At 39.2% G+C, this 18026-nt stretch overlaps 1 protein-coding gene across 9 annotated transcripts in view; it reads right to left on the bottom strand.

Annotated features, from left to right (window-relative positions):
• The window catches only part of BCAS3 (BCAS3 microtubule associated cell migration factor), a 489647-nt gene that overhangs the window by 327460 nt on the left and 144161 nt on the right, over positions 1–18026 (bottom strand). For all 9 annotated transcript variants that reach the window (XM_074974373.1, XM_074974376.1, XM_074974372.1 and 6 more), the window contains one exon: positions 4640–4904. In XM_074974373.1, coding sequence (XP_074830474.1) covers positions 4640–4904 — 265 coding nt within the window. The remainder of the gene's footprint in view (positions 1–4639; positions 4905–18026) is intronic.

Raw genomic sequence — 18026 nt, forward strand, 5'->3', positions numbered from 1 at the left:
TAGTAAAAGCCCATAAAAGGACATTAACTTAACTCTGGTATCACTGACCACACTCTCTGGCAACCCAACTGAATGACAAAAATACACCATGGGTGGATTAACAGATAAAATAACCCAAACAAAATCTGTGTTGGCTATAAAAGGTGCAAAGGAAATATCTCTTTATCAACTCTTAGTAAACAGTTTCCTTTACTTCATTCTGCTAAAAAGGAGCACAGGCAAACAAGAGTAAAGCCAAAACATGATTCATTTAGAGATGAATCCCACCCTGATAAAGGTTTACATTGTGTGGGTAAACAATTTGTAAATCGTCCTGAATAAACCATAAATAGATTGTTTCTCGACAATACATAAGGCAAGTTTTTTTATTTTATTTTGACACTAGAACTAAAAAGCAAGCTGGAAGAAAATTACCAGGATTGTGCTCAGAAAATATTTATAGCCATAAAAAGCAAGCTCAAGTTAATGTGAATGGAACATAATTCTTTTGTTAGTCCAATCAAAAGGTAATATGCAAGCTTTTTGGTCACTAAAATCCATTCTTCCGGGGTAGGATTATATCAATACCATTTTAATATGAAAGAAGTATTAATAGAAGGATTAACAGCAATGGTCTATAAATTTACTGAAGTGCTAGGCAAGTTTCTACATCTTAAAGCTTACTCAAATATTTCTAAATTGCATGTGATCCTTCATTAAAAGCATGATATCAAGATTGCACAATCAAGAAAAGCCAACTGACAAGGATAGCATTCTGTACTAAAAATCTGTTTGTCCATCTTTCATTTCATCATCAATAAGTAAAACAACACTTACTGTGACATCTGTACACAAGCAGCTATGCTAACTGCTCAACATATACAAGTTCTTCACCCAGTATATAACTAATATAAAATAAGAAGAGAGTTCTAATTTATAATTTACTGTGGTTTTTAACTAACTGAATTACATACTTAGTTCCCATACTGCATCTTTTGCAGAAACACAGAATTAAATTCAATATGATATTTTGAACTTAAATAGCATCTTTCAGCAGAGGATCTGAAAGCAATTTACAAACATTAATTAAACCCTACCTACACCCTTAAAACAGAGATTATTATTCTCATTTTACAGATGGGGAAAATGTACATACGGCTAAGTAACTTCCCCAGGGTCACACAGCAAGTTAGCGGTAGAGCTAGGTATAGAACCCAAAGGCCACTCTTCTACTCTAACCACTAGACCTCACACGCTCCACAAGACAACACTAACTCCTTCAAATGAAAATAGTGTATAATATTGTCTGTTTAACAGTATATTATACCAAGAAGCTGTTACGATCCTAAATCCTTCTTAGTTTGTGGATTAAAATAGTCATCACAGTTTTCTGTTAATCCAGCTGCCACACATGTGCACCAAATCCTTGCAATGAAAGTCATTGTGAACTTCAGTTAATTATGTTTTTCAAGTAGATGATAAAAGTCTTTAAAAGGCACATAATACAGATCAACCATCTGTATCCTTTCGGTTCCACACCTAAGTACTTTTCAAACTGTAAACAGACACAACAAAAACATCTAAAATAACACAATGGTTTCCCAATTCCTATAATTTAGAACTCAACTGATTTTATCTTAATTCTAGGACTTGATTTAAAAAAAAAACTTATGTACATTTGTATCTAATTTTGAAGCAGAACAAGTTAAGGCCCAGAAATTTAAGCAGTCACTGAGCCACCTCACTTTAAAAACAAACACACACCACACCACTGCATCCTAACACTACACAGTTACTATATACTCCCCTGCTAATTGCATTAGGTGGACATAAGCAGCTGGTGGCATGGAGGGTGGCAGGTGGAGAAGCGAGAGGAACATAAGCATTTTTAAAGGCTTTTGCTTTCTTGTAAAGGGCTGCCGTGTTCTTTCCACATGCCTACCCACATCTCGCCAGTGATACACACTATTCCAATTCAGTACAGCAAACCACCAACCTTTCAGCATCAAACAGTATCCCTGGTTCCTTACTTTGACCGACCCCAAAGTAAAATACACATTTAGTCAAGAGAGGTGTCTCTCCAGATTGTCATACCTCTTTCCTAAACTACAAAAAGGAGCTAATGATATACTAGCCCCAATTCCTCATTCACCCTCCTTCTTCCAATCCCTGTTTCCCAACATTCCCCATCCCTACCTAAGCTTCAGGCTCTCCATGTGGCAATACAAGTTGCTAATCTTTTGCCAACTGCGCTTTGCCATAACTTTGACTGCAGTGACACCCAGACTGTTGTTATGATAAAGGCTTCTCTTCCACATTTCTGGAAAACATCTCACCAACTCAGCACTCATTTAAGTTACGGGACTCCTTTTATTTTTTAAAGTAATTATTCAATGCAACTGTTTATAATTTTCACAGAACATTTTCAAATGACGTATATGAGGGTCTGTGTATAATTTCAGTGAATCCATAATTCGAGGCTTCTAAGAACTGTTAAGAGACTGATGGATATATTTATTTAAACATCTTGGCCAAGATCTTCAGAAGCAAGTAGTGTTTTCTGAGTGCCTCAATTCTGAGCACCAAATGAAGATGCCTGAAAAGGGCCTGATTTTCAAACATATAGACCCTGAAAATCAGGCCCTATTAAAGATGTCTCAAAACAAACACTCACAAATTGAAGCACTGAAACTCACAAGTCACTTTTGAAATACCTGGCCTCTGTTTCTTTGGAAATACCACCACGCTGTGGTGTGAATGTGTTAGCTTTTTCTCCAGTTCAGAAAATCTGCCCATTACAGAAGTCTCTGGGCATACTAATCAAAGCCAAATGAAACCTTTTAGTTTCTTTTTGAATATCAAATGCTAAATCTATTTAAAACTTCAAACCGGTAAAGACACAACTTACTGTAATTTCTCTTGACAAAAAACAGACTTGGATGGATGAAAGGTACAGTAGTTGAGAGTTCCTTCCTGTTCTCTATACGATGTCAATTGTTAAAAATGACTAGATGTGTTACAATAATTATTTACAGCAATCTGGTGTCTGCTTCAAGCATGTCACACTGAACTGCTGTGTGGTAATGAGAGGAATAGGCTATAACTGTGTATGTATAAATATATCTAGGAGGAATAAGGAGGCACAGATATTTCTGGCCACCTCTTGACTATCCCAGCACATCGGGATCATGATAGGTGCTCCTGTAATAGCAATAAAGGAAATGCTATTCATAGGGGCACGGTTTTTAATCAATAAATCCCACCACATTGGAGAAGCCCCAAAAGGGAAAAAACTCAACTTTTAGACTGAAGGAGTGCTCAGTCCCCTAACAACAACAGGCACTGAAAAGGTCTGTGTGTGTCAAGAATCCCACAAAGACTATCCTAATGGCACAGAGGGCAACCATGAAGGCAGGAAAGGTGAGGGTTTCACAAGTGCCTGTACTGTGCCCTTCCACTAGTGTTCATGATCCATCCGGTCCTTTTAACACCCTCAGACTGGCTGAAGGCCCTTTTAACACCCTCAAACGGGCCCTAGCCTTTCTAACCTCTTGCTCTTGCTGACACAATAAGGGAGACCTAGGCTTCCTCTTACACATCAGCAGAGGGGACTTATTCCTATTAGGGGAGGGGAGCGACAGGAGCCCCAAACAGGCCCTAGTTTTTAAAATTAGATTGATATTGGGTTGGTTAAATTAAAATTACCTGTGACCCTCACTATTTACAAGAGACCAGCAGGAATAAACAGTAATCATTCTAAATCCAAACAACAATCAGCACGCCAACAAATTACACCATCAAAGAGAAGGGCAAAAATGAACAGATGGTTCCAAAGCTCATTGCCTAGGGCAGAAAGGAAGAAACTGAGGGTAACTAGGACTGTGGATACTATTATAATTACACCCCGAAAGTTTTGATTTCCCTGGGGCGGACTCTTCTTTCTATATGGTTTCTATATTGTTCCCGGCTCCCAAGAGCAACACATCATCAGAGTGGATGTGGAAAGGCAATTCTTGAAGGCTTTTTCTTTTTTGTAAATTTATCAACCACACTGTTAAAAGAAAAAAAAACTGGGGGAGTGAAGGGGGACACACAACATTGCACCTGGCTTTCATGTTTTCCCCACAAAAAATACATATTTATCTTCTGGATGTCCAGATGTGCTCCATAACCATCCAGGCTGATGAGCAATGAGATTTTTAAATAACTGCATTTAAATGTAGACCAGATTAGTGACTTCATGATAGCCGTGAAACAAAATCTGAAACATTAAAGCCTCTAAACCTTTTAATTTACAATGGAGACTATTAAAATGTCGATTTTCCCATAGTTTATTTAAGTAGGTTCTAAGTAATAAACTCTCTGCCTTGAGATATCTCTGCCCCATAATATCTAGGTACCCTGTATATTTATACTTTAATATAGATTTCAGGTACTGTATTTGCAGCAGTTTAATACAAGGCACAGTGGCATTTTTAATAGCATCATCTGTAGGTGGAAATACAGATTATCTGAATCCAGTGTTATTGGAATCCACAGTGAAATCAATATTTTCTATTTTCAGATACTGCCGACAACTGAACATGGGATACTACAAAAGCAATGTAATAACTCAACAGCATAGGTGTGCCTGACAACATAGAAGAAAAATGAGATTTACCATGAAGAGGTGAACCAGATGGGCTACTCGACAGGCCTGGGACAGGGCTACAGCGGCCTCCTTGTTTAGACGTCAGCTCCTGCTCAATCTCCTCCAGCCCTGCACTCTTCTGGAAACGGCTCATTCGGTTTACCACCCGGGGCGACATGTGAGTGCGGACACAGGGCTGACCACCATAAGGATTGATGGGAAAGACGTGGGAAGTGCCACGAAGAGTGCTGACCACCACCCAACGACAGTCATGGCTGAAAGAGATATCTTGTACCTGGAAAAATGCAAAGTTACATAGATATGTAGGTGTCATTTTAAAACCTTTCTGAAACAAGTTGGGTATCATGTTATAATTGAAGAGACAAGTCTGAACAGAAAACATTTAACTTAAACTTTGGCTTGTTTAAGTCAATAGTTTGATTTTATATTTTCTAGTGAACAGCAATCAACGATCTTTGCTTTAATACCATTTAACACAATCCCACACCTTGAATCATAGAAGAAGATTAGGGTTGGAAGACACCTCAGGAGTATTTTGACTATTTCTCAAAAGAGTCTTGAAACGTTTCTTCTAAGGGTCCAACTCAACAAAACAAATTGCAGTGCAAAATCCCACACAAAGCCACGGGAGCCTGATGTAATTTTTTAACTGAATTTGGTCCCCAAAAAGAAAACATGCAGGAAGCTATCGTAACTGCACTTTTGACAGCAGGCAAGGCACCTGTTATTTGCTTGCTCATTTTAATTCTCAGGAAACATGACAAATAATAAGTAAATAATCACCAACAAAATTGTATAGTCACGCCATATATTTTGATGTGGTTTAGCAGTTAGAAGAAAAGACTAGTAGTGTCAGGAGTTGACTTCTTGGCTCTGACTCTAAATGCATGAGCTTGGACTAGTCACCTAAACACTATGGTCAAAAATTTGAAAAGCTGTCACTAGATTTTTTTAGATCATTTTTTATGCTAAATTTGAGAAACACTGGGCCCGATTTTCAGATGTACTAGCATCCACAACTTCAGTTGAAGCCAATGGGAAGCAGCAGGTGCTAAGCATATGCTCAGGATTTAGCTGATCGCCATATGTGGGGTCGGGAAGGAATTTTCCTCCAGGGCAGATTGGAAGAGGCCCTGGAGGTTTTTCGCCTTCCTCTGTAGCATGGGGCACGGGTCACTTGCTGGAGGATTCTCTGCTCCTTGAAGTCTTTAAACCACGATTTGAGGACTTCAATAGCTCAGACATAGGTGAGAGGTTTTTCGCAGGAGTGGGTGGGTGAGATTCTGTGGCCTGCGTTGTGCAGGAGGTCAGACTAGATGATCATAATGGTCCCTTCTGACCTTAGTATCTATGAAGATCAGGCCCCAGGTTTCACCACTGAGGCCCCCAAAAATCTGGGGCCATTTTTTAAATTTTTGACCTAAAACGCTACCTCCGTTTGTAGGATCACTGAAAAATTATTTCAATTGTAGTTAAAATTGCTTCGCTCTACCATGGGAAAAGAGCTTTTATGGATCAGCTGTTAAAACCTACGATATTAACAAAAAAGGAAGACCCCCTGAACCAGATTAGTTCAAATATCTTTTATGCATAGGAGTACTCTCACGTGTACTATGTGAACTATTTGAGAAGCATGGGTGTTTTTTTTAACTTCTCCTTAAATATAATCTCTAGATCTGACTCAAGAAAAACATATATTTGTTAAAAACACTCTCTGATGTAGTTACCTTTTATATAGATCTAAGAAATAAAACTCAACAGAATTTAATTCTCTTCTAAGCTTTACATAACACCTTGATAGAAAGCAAATTCTTGCTCCTTTATGGGAATGCTTCATAAAAGGGAACACACATTGTGGTCCAACACCATATTGCCAGACAACTCATGAAAACAAGGAATTTAGTTTAATTTACTATAGAAAAGTCTTAAAACAATGTTCGTAAAAATGTTTTAAAAAGTAAAAGCTGGATAAAAAGAATACGTACATGAATTTAACATGACACACAAACATATAGGTGAAGGATTAGCTTTCACTTTACTATTAAACAGCATAAGCTAAATAAAATTCTTCAAGCTTTCGGAGAAGTCAGTTTTACAATACACTAGGTACTCAAATTGGAGTAAACACTGATAAAATCTTGACAAATATTCCAGAAATGCACTCCAAATATTCCAGACAAAAGCAGCAAGTATTTGAAGTGCAAGTTTGCAGTTGAGCCCTGAAACCTTTGAGATAAAAAAAGGATTTAAGTATTGTGATGTGTGACAAGATATTTGGCTGACAGACAGTCACTATACAAAATGTTTCATCAACATTACATAGATAAACCAAAAAATACCATTACACACCTGCTCTTTTCAATTATGTTGACATAGCCAAATGATCTGCTAATGATCTAGTTAAACAGGGTCCTAGAAATCTGGCAGGTTTAGCACTTTCAGTGAATCTAGTATTACTGGTATATAGTCATTCCATGAGCACTTAAAGCTCCTAGTTTGTCTAAAGAGAGTTTCATCTTTACAGACTGCTGAAAACGGATTAGAGGCCCAATACAAAAGAACAAGAGCCAAAAGAAGAGAAACCCCATAATCACGGGCAACTTCCAGATGTCAGAATCACACACAAGAACTGTATACAAAATAACATTCTCAATTACAGAAGGCGGCTATATTTCAAATCACTCCTTCTATGGCCTCCCCAAACCTAATTTTCCAGTCTCCAATATGCACAAGGATACCTGCCCTCTTATACATGCCAGACATCTGAGCAGATCATCCCACCCTTAACACCTTCAACACACTTGCCATTCCTTTTAAGATTCAGATCAAAACTCCCCTCATTGTTTCTAAAAGTCTCTATTAACTTCCTCTCTCCTCTTCTGTTCACTGCCTCCACACATCCAACACGTGTCTCCCCTGCCTCGCTCTAGTCTCATTCTCTTGGTGGAAGAGTCTTCTCCTCTGCAGCTTCTGCCAACTAGAATATACTTTCTGAATCTCTCTGTCAAACTGATACTGATTTGAGTCTCACCTGAAAAACACACTTTCCCCTTTGCATGTGTCTCTTCAGTCCCTCCCCCGTTGGTATCTGTTTTAATTTATTTCACCATAATCTCTTTACATCACTGTACTGAGCAAGAGAGAAATGTACAATTTCATACTAAATTAGTTTTCAGCATGCATTCCTCATTTTATATTCAGGGGAAAAAACAACCCAAACAGTGCCAAAATCCTAGCTCATGACAGCATGCAGGAAACAAATGAGGAAGTAATTATAAAGTCTCGTGTAAATGTGCCTGCTCTCAAGGAAAAGAGGTTGCAGTAGCACCAGGCTAACTGCTCCATTTAAAATAAAGTGCAAATGACCTCTACCTTCCATCTCAAACAATGACACAGCAGTGACCAGCTGGGATGAGAGATGGTGGGAAACGATGGAAACTTAGAAGCCAGGTAGCAAAGAGCTGCAGTTGCTTTACTATGAAGGAGCTCCATAAACAAAGAAGTGCTACTCGCAAATGAGACAGAAATTAATTATCAAAGATTCAAAGAATATATATTCAGAGAGCCTACTCTCCAGGGACCAAGGCAAATATTTTGGATACCAGATTGGTGTTTTCTGCATATGACACATTTCCCACAACTTCAAGAGCTGCATTGTCTGTGTTCCCCTTATATTAGGCAAGCAGCAGCACATTGGAAGATTGGAAGAGTTTAAATCATGGTACGTTTGTAGTTTCATTTGTGGGCATTAGTTAAATATCTTCTTTTCACATAGCAAGATCACAAATCTTTGTGTGCAATTTAAATGAACCCTTAGTCAGCTTCTTTTCAATAAGCAGTGGATGAAAGGAAAGGACCAGGATAACATCAGGATGCTGTTAGGACCAAGTGTAATCTCATTCCCAATTGCTTCCAAAATCAGTTGTGTGTATCTGTGAAAGAAGTTTAAATTATCATGTCGAGCCTGCTGTCCACTGGACTGTTACTGTACGTTACACAGAGTTCTTGATTGCTCATAGTATAAACAAACTGCACAGTGCCCCATTAGTGGTTTGCAAGTTTATGCTATGCGTTGCAATTTATTGCTGTTCTTTAGGTTAATGTACTATTGTTCCATGTATTTATAATATATTTCTACATTTGCTGTTAATTATGATGTAATGTTTGGATACTGAAGATCAACCATTCTCTATAATGTTTACAGCTTTATGTTAATAAAGTAAAAAGTACAGTAGACCTCTCATGGGGTTTACTCCATAATGCAAGGTCAGCATCAGATTCAACATTCACACCTATATTTTTAAATTCTATGTATTTCCTTCACACACACACACACCCCCCACAGGAAATGTACATGCCTTGGTTTTGGTACATGCTAGTTCAGGTAGCTTTAAACCCAAGATTTTTTAAAAACGTATAAGCTACAAATTAAAGGCTCTTTGCGAGGATGCCAGGGCTTTCCTCTGGCCCTAATGCCATTTCTTCCCAGTCTAGTTGACTGGGAAGTTAGGACTCTCAATCACTTTGGACCCAGTGGCATGCCTTACACATCCCCGACTCCCACAGAAACCACTGGGAGTGGGTAGGGGTCACAAGGACCCTTCTCCCTGGTCAATAACATATAAGCCTTTTATTTAAGGCAAAGGAATGTAGCCACTATGGGTGTAGTGAAGTGATCATCAAGGGGTTAAACAGGGTTCCTCAGATTATTATGGGTTGGCACCACGCTCCACCCCTCCCTTAGTACTTGTTTAGTTCATGGGTGTTCCCCCACACTTTGTTATGTGTCTGAACAAAGCATGTTCCCTGCCTGCAGTACTGAGGAGTGTGTTTCTTGTGCACTGAGCAGTCCCTTTACAAAAATGGCCAAGTCATTGGGTGAAAGGGTGACTGCATACATATAGCTAGATAGATAAATGCTCATTTGATCTCCTGTTTAAACACAAAATTAGCTGCAGAACACTTGATGAAATATGGCTATCCAGTTCTCCAGTGTCAACAAAGTACTCCATTGTTGTCTCTGATTCTTGATGCAGGGCATGCACCCTGGAACTCTTGCGCTTGTTTTACGGAATATCTAGCTTGCACACATCCTTTGGAACACTGCTGATTCAAAAACAGAATTCCCTGGTCAGCATGTTTCAGGATTTCTCTTGGAATACTTATCTGAGGCCACTGTTCCACATCTGGTAGCAGCTGAAGTGTCAGAACCTTCTAAGAGCCAAACCATTATTTTCTCAACCCAAAAGGTGCTGTAAAGTGTCATGCAGGTGCTGCTGCTGGCTGTAACCTCTTGGAAGGATCACATTACTGTCTGGGCTTAACTGCCATCGCCTCTTCTTACTAGTATCACAGTACTGATGTCATGATGAAATACATTATCCAACTACTACTGCTCACACTCCTCGGTCTTTAGGTTTAGGGAGAATACAGAAGACTTCTATGACCATGGAATCCTTCCCATTTCTTGGTCCAAGGAATTCTAAATCAAACCTTGAGGTACTAAAGTTGGCTCTGACATAATTATTTCTTCTCTAGTTAAATATTTGTAGTAGCATCTACTCATTTAGCAATCAGTCACTTTATGGCACAGCTATATCTCCTCTTGGTTTAAACTCAAGTGTCTGCAGACTATTTTCCCAGCCGAGTCAATTAAACAATGCTTTCAAATATGCTGGTAAACTGTAACAGCTCCTGGGAGAAAATAGTCCAGTGTTTGCAAAGGAAAGGGCATACAACAGTCTATGAAGTGGTTTCTTAACTGATACATAATGAAAGAAAGCTTTGAATAACCATGTATTATACAATGAATCCTCTTCTTTCTAGCTTCACTCATCCTTTCTAATTACACTATTTCCCCTGCCCTCACTTTTTCTTCTTCTTGTAACATTTTTCATCTTTCCAACTATTTTTGTCTCACCTTCCTTCATTTCTCTCCATTCTTATTCCCTTCTCCATCTCTCTTCAATTCCCTCCCTTGTACGCCACTTTTTTACTTCTCCCCAATCTATTTATCTCTTTTGTATATTGTGACTGCACAACCTCCTGAAATCTGAAGGAGAAACCTTGCTTCTGGGTTCAGAAACACTATGGGGCAGTATGAATATTGTAGTATCTGGGATTTGATCACATTATATGATTTGCCAGTGGCCCTACAGAGCTAATCCTCCAAGAATTCAGTGATCAGAGGGTAATGCTACACGAACAGAGTCTCTGAAAATCCATAAAGAATTATTGGATTCTGGGGCATCATAACTGACATACACAAACATACTGCTTGGTTTTCCTTTTTGTCCAGAAACGAGGAACTAGGGTAACTTTCTTGCCACCATTCCTTGTTAACCCCCTTGCCACTGTTCCCCTGAAATTTAAATCCAATCTTAACTAGACTAAATATATACAATGTCACAAGCCTAACGTGAAATAAAACAAAAAGGGAGTCGACTGCAGCATCTGGAAAACTGATTATTTTCAAAACAGTTGATAAAAAAAGGACAGTTAAGAGGTAAGGCTGATTACACAAACGATCACATGGACAGAGGCTGACCTTGTTTACCACTGCTCTTGGAAATGACTGACAGTTCACGTCCAGGCTAGATACTCCAGGGCTTTTAAAAGTTAATACTGTACTAACTGTGCATACAGTACTTACAGCTATATTAAAATCAACTTTTTTATTTAAAAATTAGTAGAACCTATACTCAGTGTAACACAACACTCAGTACACTAAACTTAGAGTCCACAGTTTGATATTGTATTTTCACAGGGGTGGGGACAAGGTGGGCGAGGTAATATCTTATCCTGAACAAGAGCTCTGTGTAAGCACAAAAACGTATTCCTCTCACCAACAGAAGTTGCTCCAATAAAAGATATTACCTCACCCACCTTGTCTCTCTAACATCTGGGACCAACACTGCATACGTTATATTTTCATGACAATTACAAGAAACAAGCTATCAAAACACCTGATCTTGGTGCTGTCTCAGGCCTTTTACTTGTACTAATAACTTATCAGGCTGGCACTGGTAAGAAAAGTTCTACAAACTTTACTGAATTGTCTCCTACCTGAATAGTGAAGTGAAACAACAGAAAAGCATGATCAGCATTATCTCAATAGGAATTTAACCTGTCATGTCTGCAATTCACTTCCTCAGCAATTGGCTTCTCCAGATGTTCTCAGTTTCAGAGACATTGGGGTAAATGCTATACATAATACTGTCAGACAGTAATGTTTCAGACAGTAATGTTCACCATTGTTTGAACTACATGACCAAAGGGTTTCATTGTTTTATGTGTGAAGAAGGCATTGACACAGCAATGATGAAGTCAGGGCCAGTATAAAATTAGCAAATGCTGGTCTGTATTTTTTCCCAGAAAGTTAAAGAAAGACTTTGAACAGTAACAAGTGAAGATGAAAGAAAAATAAAACCACTGACACCACAAAACATTTTTATTAGATGCACAGGGCCCAGTTCTGCCACCCTCGCCCTGAATGGCACCTTGCTCTGCAAGGAATGCCACTGATTTCAACTCTGCGAGTTAAGATGGCAAACTCAAGCCCACAGCGAACTACCCTATACCTCTCTTTGGGCTGAGTCGTTAGTGCAGTCGTAACGAAATGTAACTACAGTCACAAAGGTCACTGGTTAGAGCCCTGCCTTCACAGTCTAGTTAAGCAGTGGAGCACAGATCCTTCCATTCAACTGGCACCGCTTTTATCTACTGGCAAGTTTCATCAGTGAATGAGTAACGACTTTCAATCAATTTTTACTATTTCAAGACGGTCCCAGGCAAGATTATTTCCCAGAAATATTGTCTTCAGCAGACTGATTCAATATTTGTGACTACACTACTGTAACTATATTAGAAAAGAAAAAAAAGAGAGAGAGATTTATACTAAATGTGGGGTAGCTGTCTGTAAAATATTTAAATGATTAGCTGTCTGGATACAGTGAGACTTAACCTTAAGCATACTTTCTGAAATCATGTTTAAAAGACATTTTTGCATTCTCTGTACAAGGGCAAATATGTCTCTTGGCAGCACAAGGTGGTATGTTTTTATCATTCTTTCTATTTACCTACACTGACTGAGGTCAGTTATAACAGCAGTTTGTGAGTAAGAACAAGCAAAAATCCGTCAGCCTGAAAGATTACACAGGACCCTGGCCACCAGCGCTATCACCACACTTATTTGTTCTAGGTTGAGATAACGCTGTTTTCAGGCCCTTTTTTCTGTTTACACTTTAAGATCAAACAGAACGTGTAGACAAGCTAACTTTCATTTACAAGCAAATAAAACTGCTCATCTTAGAACATACTACATCTTGATTTCCTACAATCCAAAATGCATATGGGTAAAAAGTTCTGTTGTATTATGTAAATACTGATTCATATTGGGTAAACAAGAACAGCTGGAGGTATGGCTAGGATTAGCATAGAAAAATTCACATCTTTAACCAAAATGTATCCATGCTTTGATCCAGAAATCAAATTGACTCCGGAGAGCACAGAGTTCCTGAGACTTTCAATACTGACTATATCCTGCAAGGGTATAAATAACAAGGGTTCACACTGAGATGGTCTGCAGTGACAGTATACAGGCACCTCATTCCTGCTGCCTACTTGTTTTCCAGAATCTAAGATTTAATTATTATTTTTTTAAATAAGTCTCTCGCTCTTATAGTTGTTGAGACAGCCTCAGAAATTTCAGCGGAGGGTAACTGATATAGTAAGCTCTATATGTGTTTGCAGAACCTGAAACAGTAGGTCTGAAAGGTGAGACCAAGCTATCTAGGTTGCAGAGTAGCAGCCGTGTGAGTCTGTATTAGTCTATTTGAGCATGAGCTTTCGTGAGCTACAGCTCACTTCATCGGATGCATCACTTCATGCTATGCATCCGATGAAGTGAGCTGTAGCTCACGAAAGCTCATGCTCAAATAAACTGGTTAGTCTCTAAGGTGCCACAAGTACTCCTTTTCTTTTTACGAATACAGACTAACACGGCTGTTACTCTGAAACCTGTATTAGTCTGTTAGTCTGTCTATCTAGGTACTTATATGGGCTGGGTCACCACAGTATCTGAGCACCTCACAAATCTTAAATGGATTCTATCTTCACAACTCCCCAGGGATGTACAGATTATTATCCCCATTTTACGGTTGAGAAATTAAGGCACAGGATACAGTAACGGCATGTCTATATGATGGAGTTAGTGCACAGCAAGCTGGGGTGAAACTAGTGAGCAGCACACTGCTGATTTATACCCCGGCTTGCTATGCACAAACCCCTTGCATAGACAAGGCCTCAGGGAGATAGCCAAGTTCATACCGGAAATCAGCAGCTGAGCCAGAAACTGGACTGAAGTCTCTTTAATCCCCCAGTCCAATGCCCTCTCCTAGACCATCCTTCTTCCTACATTCCCCATTAACCTTGCTGGGTGTAACTTGAATGCCCAATGATAATACTTGAGCTATCAATATTGTTACCACGTTAACTGTTGAAAGCACATAAGAAAGGAGAAGGAGGATCACATTATGAAGATCTGAACAATTTACTGTTACAGCTCATTTTGGCAACAAGACTGGGTGGATTTGGGAAATACCACTACTTTCCACCTGTACCCTTCCATATCAAGAAGGAACCAAACCCAAGAAGCCTAGCAAAGCCCAGCAGGACATTTGAGTCTCTCCCTGCAAGACAGAGCCAAGCTCAAGAAGCCTCGCAGGGCATACAGCCTTACCATGAAGAAGGCAAGGAGGAGAGACTAAAAGAGCCCACCTGTGTGTTTGGACCCCACTGAAGGGTAGTTAAGCCCAAGGAGCTCAAAGAACATACACAATCATATTTCGAACATCCCACAATCTTAGGGTTACCATACGTCCATATTTTCCCAGACATCTCTGGCTTTTTGGTTCTTAAATCGCCATCCGGGTGGAATTTTTAAATATCTAAAAACGTCCGGGATTTTGCCATTATTATGTTTCCCCAAAGAAGAGTTGATCATTCAAGAAAGAGAGTGAATCTTGATCATTCAACAAAGAAAGTGAATGCTGATCACTCGAGAGAGTGCCTGCTTTTTCCCCCAGCTCCCAGCGCTTGCGCCACGAAACAGCTGTTTCGTGCAGCTCGGAGGGAGGAGGGGGAACACAGCATGCTCAGGGGAGGAGGCGAGGGTGGGGCAGGGATTTGGAGAAGGGGTTGGAATGGGGATGGTGAAGGGGTGGAGTTGGGGCAGGGCCGGGGGCGGCATGAGCAAAAATACCCCCCCGGTGGAGTGTCCTCTCTTTGAATGTTCAAATATGGTAACCCTACACAATCTGCTGTGAATGGCATCTCATGTGGGAGGACATTATGTGGGCTGAGCTTGGAAAATACTTTTTTTTTGGCCAACCTAATCTTTGCAATTAACACAGCAACAGACATTGGGGTTGTTTGTTGTTGATTTTTATTTGTTTTTTTATTTGTGGGGGAATTGGGTTTTTCTGTTGTCCTATTTTTAAATACAGGATTTTAATACTGACTCTGCTGGTTCTGGTCAAAACCAGGAAGTGCAGAGGCGGTGAGGAAAATGAAAAGAATATCAATGAAACTTTTTGAACCTGATTCAAGTTTTGGTTAAAAGGTCAAGTTCATTCAGACTTGGTCACCTAATCTTAATATTTAATCACATTTATGTTTCAAATTATTGTGCCTAAATCTCATTTTAATTCTCATATACTGAAAAAATACATGACAGAGAGTTTAAAAAAAAAAACAGAAAAAATATCTGTGATCCAAACACAAGAGAGGAAACAAAAGGCTTTGATCCTGCAAAAACACATGCATATATGTAATTTTATTCCCGTGAGTAGTCTCAAGTTAGATACATTCATAAATCTTTGCAAGACCAGAGGCCTATGTACCTCAAATGAACTGTGGAACTAGATTACTAAGAAAGGGCATCTTCCAGACAGACATTGATAATTCTGGATTTTGACTTAACTGAAAACTTTTTTTTTTTAAAACACAAGTATTCCTGTTTTTATTTGAATATACCTCTACCAAAATTCGTAACAACTTCCAATGAAAAAAATTAAAGCAACTTTTTCTCCAAACTATACTTGTAAAAGATTAACAACTCCACATGGGAATCCTTAATGAGAATGCAAACATGCACACACGGACACAGAGGAAAGAAAGACCTTCATCAGCTGGCTGAAGCAGGTTCTTCTCCAATGTTAAGTATAATGTTTATGTTACACTCATTGTTTGAAGATGGTTACCCCTCCTTTTTGGAAAAATGGGCTGAGCTCCATTTTTGCCTTGTTAAAAAAAAATAAAAAGCTTTAAAAAATATTGTTAAATGAATATATACATAAATGAAATAAATAGCTCTCCCACATTAGAAACGAAAACTGATTAACCTGAATAAACAAAAAGTGAGGAAAAAAGGGCCAGGTACAGTAGTGCAGGCAATGCATCAGATTCCTGGTAAACGAAGACAATTTCAAATGCGACTATGCCGATAAAAACGGGCAAAACGCTACTGGGAAAATATCTGTCATTGTTGCTCACAAACTAGAGGCAGCCACAACATTCTGTACTGAACCGAAACTTCAGGTTCTTTTTATAAAAATCAAATGAATGATTTCTCACTTTCAACATTTTGATTATAGTATCACTTAATTGCTATGACCGGTATGGCTGGGGCAGCAATTTTATTCCCAGGGCTCCATCTCACTCCCACTGAAGTGAATGAAAAAAGGAGCAAACCTTGTAAGACCTTATTTTCAGGCCTGTTATATATTTCTGGGGTGAAAATTGCCTTCTGGGCTGAAATTTCTCATGTTTGTTCAGAGTTCAAAAGCGGAGCTGCCTTTCTGGAAAATTTAGCACAATAAACGGGATGTCCTAATATTTTTTAAACATATAAAGGCACAAAGCTAGGGCACAGCTGATGTTGCTTTATTAGAAAGACACTTAAGTGATTTTAATGGGCTTTGGATCAGACAGTAAGGGTACATCTACACTGGAAATAATATCCTGCAGCAGCAAGCCTCAGAGCCCAGATCAACTGACTCAGGCTTCCGGGGCTCAAGCCACAGGACTAAAAATAGCAGTGTAGACGTTTCTGCTTGGGCTGGAGCCCAGCCTCTGAAACCCAACAAAGTGGGGTGACCTCAGAACCCAGGCTCGGGAACGTCTACACTACCATTTTTAGCCCTGCAGCACAAGTCTCATGAGCCGGTCAGCTGTCCTGGGCTCTGAGACTTGCTGCCATGTTTAATTGCTTGTTTTGCAGTATAGACGTACCCTAAGGGATCAGGACAGACAGATGTCTGCTCTTAGAGACTAAAATGGATACAACTAGGGTTCCAGGTACTTTGGGGGAAGTATACTGAAGCCCCAACTTACTTCCTCCAGGCACAGGGGTTGGTAGGTACACAAAGGAAATGGGGTACTGTATTTTTTAGATAATCCTCAACCCATCTGGGGATTGTGGCAAACTGCTCAGAAAGTGCAACTACTAAATCTTAATGTTTGCTTTTTTATCCTCAATAAAAATAGAACATGTAGCCTGGACCCTTTCTACAGATGAGGGATGGGATCAATAGGCCTTCTTGGCAGCTCCCTTAAGAGATAGGAGGGGGTGTAATGGGCTGCCCCTCCTCCATCATAGATGAGTCGAGTTAAGGAGTAGGAGTTCTGACGCCTTGGGAAAGATGTCATCCCAGAGCGAATATTCTAAACTGAGTGATATTCTGATTCAAATCTCTCTACAATATTAAGACGAGCCCTTATGCATATTACCTATATCAGTGTATGAGTCTATTTGTCCACCCTTAGTAAATCATATAATCCAGGTTGTAAGCACTGTGTCCTCTAGCAAGCGTTTGCAAGAACATGCCCTAACTGATCAATAAAGCAGCATTGGATTTAGAGAAATCTGTTCATCTTGCTCACTACAGTTGTACAAGGATGTTTTCTTGGGGACGGGGTAAATACCTTGACCAGCATCACGGAAAGACAAACAAATGATACTGCTATGAATAGGGGTACAAAAGCAGAAAAATAAAAAACACTAAGTAAAGAGGCATATGATGAAGTTGAACCAACTTACAATGAGTAAAAACTAAACTAAGTTTGATACTCTTTGATAATCACTGGTATATATCAACACAAATTAGAACACTTTATAGCTACACTACAGAAGGTGACCTTTAAGACCACTAGCCCTGATTCACAACTAGTTTTAATTCATGAAGGAAAAAAAATATATAAATGTATAAATACTATCATATTCAAGAAAGTAAGTATGGTAGCTTCTAATGTGTGTCTTAAAATATCTGCATTTGAATTACAGGTTACAAATCAAACAGCCGTTAAATGCAATTCATATGTGCAGTTAACCAAACAA

The sequence above is a fragment of the Natator depressus genome, chromosome 17 (assembly GCF_965152275.1).
Source record: "Natator depressus isolate rNatDep1 chromosome 17, rNatDep2.hap1, whole genome shotgun sequence".
Lineage (NCBI taxonomy): Eukaryota > Metazoa > Chordata > Testudines > Cheloniidae > Natator > Natator depressus.